Below are 3089 nucleotides of genomic sequence, written 5' to 3' on the forward strand. Positions count from 1 at the left end.
TATAGGTCCAATAACATCTATGCCCCAAGCAGCAAACGGCCAAGGGGAACCCATCACATTGATCTCGTTTGGCGGAACCCATATAAAGTCCCCATAAGTTTGACATTGGTGACATTTCTACACATATTGAATGTTATCCCTTTCCATGGTCATCCAAAAGTATCCAGCTCTCAAAAGCTTCTTCACAAGCATGAAACCATTTATGTGAGGTCTATAAGTTCCAGCCTGTATTTCCTTCAAAAATCATACGGCTTCTGTGGTATGTATACATCATAATAAAACCAAGTTTGGAGTCCTCCTGCCATCCTTATTAAAGTCCTCTTCTGCTTGCTAGTAGCGCTCTATAGATATTATCCTGCTTCGAGAAACCTTTTGATGTCATAGTACCATGGTTTTCCATCTGGTTGTTCATCCATATGATTACAGTATGCATGTTGATCATGTATCTCCACCTTGATGGGATCAATGTAATTCTTGTCTGGATGTTGAATCATTGAAGATATTGTCGCTAGGGCATCAACAAACTCATTTTGAATTCGAGGGACATGTTTGAACTCAATCTTCGTGAACCTTTTACTTAGCTCCTTAATACATTGCACATAAGGAAGGATTTTGACATTCTTGGTGGTCCATTTTCCTTGCAGTAAGATCAATAAATCTGAATCTCCTATCACCATAAGCTCTTTGATGTCCATGTCTACTGCCATTCTAAGTTTGAAAATACAAGCCTTATATTCTGCCATATTGTTCATGAAAGGAAACCTAATCTTCGTAGGGATTGGGTAATTTTGACCTATTTTTGAAACTAGAACTGCTCCAATTCAGACTCCTTTAAACTTTGATACTCCACCCAAGAACATTCTCTATCCATCATATGGCTCTAAGATGTCTTCTATGCAAATAACACCTCTTCATCAGGAAAGTAGGTATTGAGTGGCTTGTAATCTTAATCCACTGGATTTTCTACCAAGTGATCAGCTAAAGCTTATCCTTTGACAACTTTTTGTGTCACGTACACAATATCAAAACATACACAATATCAAACTCGCTCAACAAAATCTGCCATTTTGCCAATTTTCCAGTAGACATTGGTTTCTAAAAGATGTACTTGAGTGGATCCATTCTTGAAATCAGGTACATGGTATATGCGGATAGGTAATGCCTTAAACTTTGCAGAACCTAAGTCAATGCACAACAGATCTGCTCCAACAATATATGCCTTTCTTCATACGGTGTGAACTTCTTACTCAGGTAGTAAATGGCTTACTCCTTTCTCCTTATATCATCATGCTGTCCTAACACACATCCAAATGCATTTTCCATAATAGATAGATATAACATCATTGGCTTTCTCGGTTCTGGTGGAACCAACACTGGTGGGTTGAACAAGTACTCCTTGATTTTGTCGAAAGCCTTTTGACATTCTTCAGTCCATCCAGCGGTGGCATCCTTCTTCAATAACTTAAATATCGATCTACAAATTATTGTAGACTAGGCTATGAACCAAGTGATGTAATTAAGTCTTCCCAAGAAACTCATTACGTTCTTTTTTATTTTAGGAGGTGGTAAGTCTTTGATTGCCTTTATCTTGAACGGATCCAACTCTATACCTCTCCTACTAATAATGAATCCGAATAACTTTCCCGCGGGAACTCCAAAGGCGCATTTGGCTGGATTCAACTTTAGGTCGTACCTTCGCAGCCTTTCAAAAATATTTTGTAAATCATCCAGGTGGTACAAAATCTTTTTAGACTTGATAACGACATCATCCATATATACCTCAATCTCTTTGTGAATCATATCATGAAAAAGAGTAGTCATAGCCCTCATATAAGTTGGACCGACATTCTTGAGTCCAAACAACATTACGCTGTAGCAGTATACTTTCCATGGAGTGATAAAGGTTGTCTTCTCTACATCATTATCATCCATCAGGATTTGATGATATCCTGTAAAACAATCAGTAAATGACTGTTACTCATGTTTTGCACAATTATCAATGAGAATGTGAATATTTGGGAGAGAAAAATCATCTTTTAGACTGACCCTATTGAGATCTCAATAATCCACACATATTCTTATCTTCCCATCCTTCTTCGGCACTAGCACGATATTGTCCAACCAGGTGAGATAAGTTGTGATCCTCACTATGTTACCTTCTATCTGCTTGTTCACCTCTCTTTGATTCTTAAACTTAAATTGGGTTTGAATATCCTCTTCTTCTGCTTCACAGATGGACATGCGAGGTTAGTTGGTAGCCTATGAAATATGATATCACTGCTCAACCTAGGCATGTTGTCATACGACTAAGAAAATACATTGATGTATTTCCTGAATAGGCTTATCAATTCCTACTTGCGCTCAGCCTCCAAGTGCATGCTGACTCGTGTTTCCTTTATCGTTTCTTCATCACCCAAGTTGATGACTTCAGTCACATCCATATTCGGCTTCTTTTAACTCTCAAGTTGCTCGATCTCCTGTGGTAGGTTTTCAGGCATTATGCTTTCATCGTACTCTTCGTAACCTTTTTCATCACTTCTATTTTGTTCAATAGATTCATTACTTGTCATAATCATGGAATGAGGATTTTTATTAATATTTGTACTTAACAGTATAAAAAGTGAGTAAAGTAAATAGATATTGAAAATAGGAAAATAGAAAAATAAGTTTTGAAAATAAGAAATTTTATTAATAAATCATTGGGCTTTGGCAAGAGGCAAGTAGCAAAAAGATCTTCGGCATGATTCAAGCCTCAAATGATCATGAAAACAAAATAATTTTTGAAGCATATATAATTACACACTACCAAGACTCCTTTCTGAGTAGGGATGGATTGATGGTCCAATTTTACAAAATTTTCTTAGGTTCAGCATCACGGATGGTGAGCTTCTTAAAGTCCATCTCTGGTCCTTCTTCGATCATGGCCACAAATAGATTTTTTATTCCCTATATGATGCCTTTATCAACTACTTGCTCTGAAATTTGGACTTGGGCTGGCATGAATACAGTCACTCCAGACCCTTCATTGTAGACTCCTCCAAAAGTGGACTTATATCCAAGTACTGTAGTACCTCTTTGATGCTTCAACT

General features: G+C 37.3%; 1 protein-coding gene across 1 annotated transcript; it reads right to left on the bottom strand.

Annotated features, from left to right (window-relative positions):
• Positions 1–350: 350 nt before the first annotated feature.
• Positions 351–707, bottom strand: LOC107874070. Its single transcript, XM_016720959.2, has one exon. It carries the CDS (start codon positions 705–707, stop codon positions 351–353), a length of 357 nt encoding a protein of 118 aa, XP_016576445.2.
• Between the last annotated feature and the right edge of the window lie 2382 nt (positions 708–3089).

Source organism: Capsicum annuum, chromosome 6, assembly GCF_002878395.1.
Source record: "Capsicum annuum cultivar UCD-10X-F1 chromosome 6, UCD10Xv1.1, whole genome shotgun sequence".
Taxonomy (NCBI): Eukaryota; Viridiplantae; Streptophyta; class Magnoliopsida; order Solanales; family Solanaceae; genus Capsicum; species Capsicum annuum.

Coding starts and splice junctions, on each gene's coding strand:
- LOC107874070 (XM_016720959.2), bottom strand. CDS start 707: ATGGCAGTAGACATGGACATCAAAGAGCTTATGGTGATAGGAGATTCA.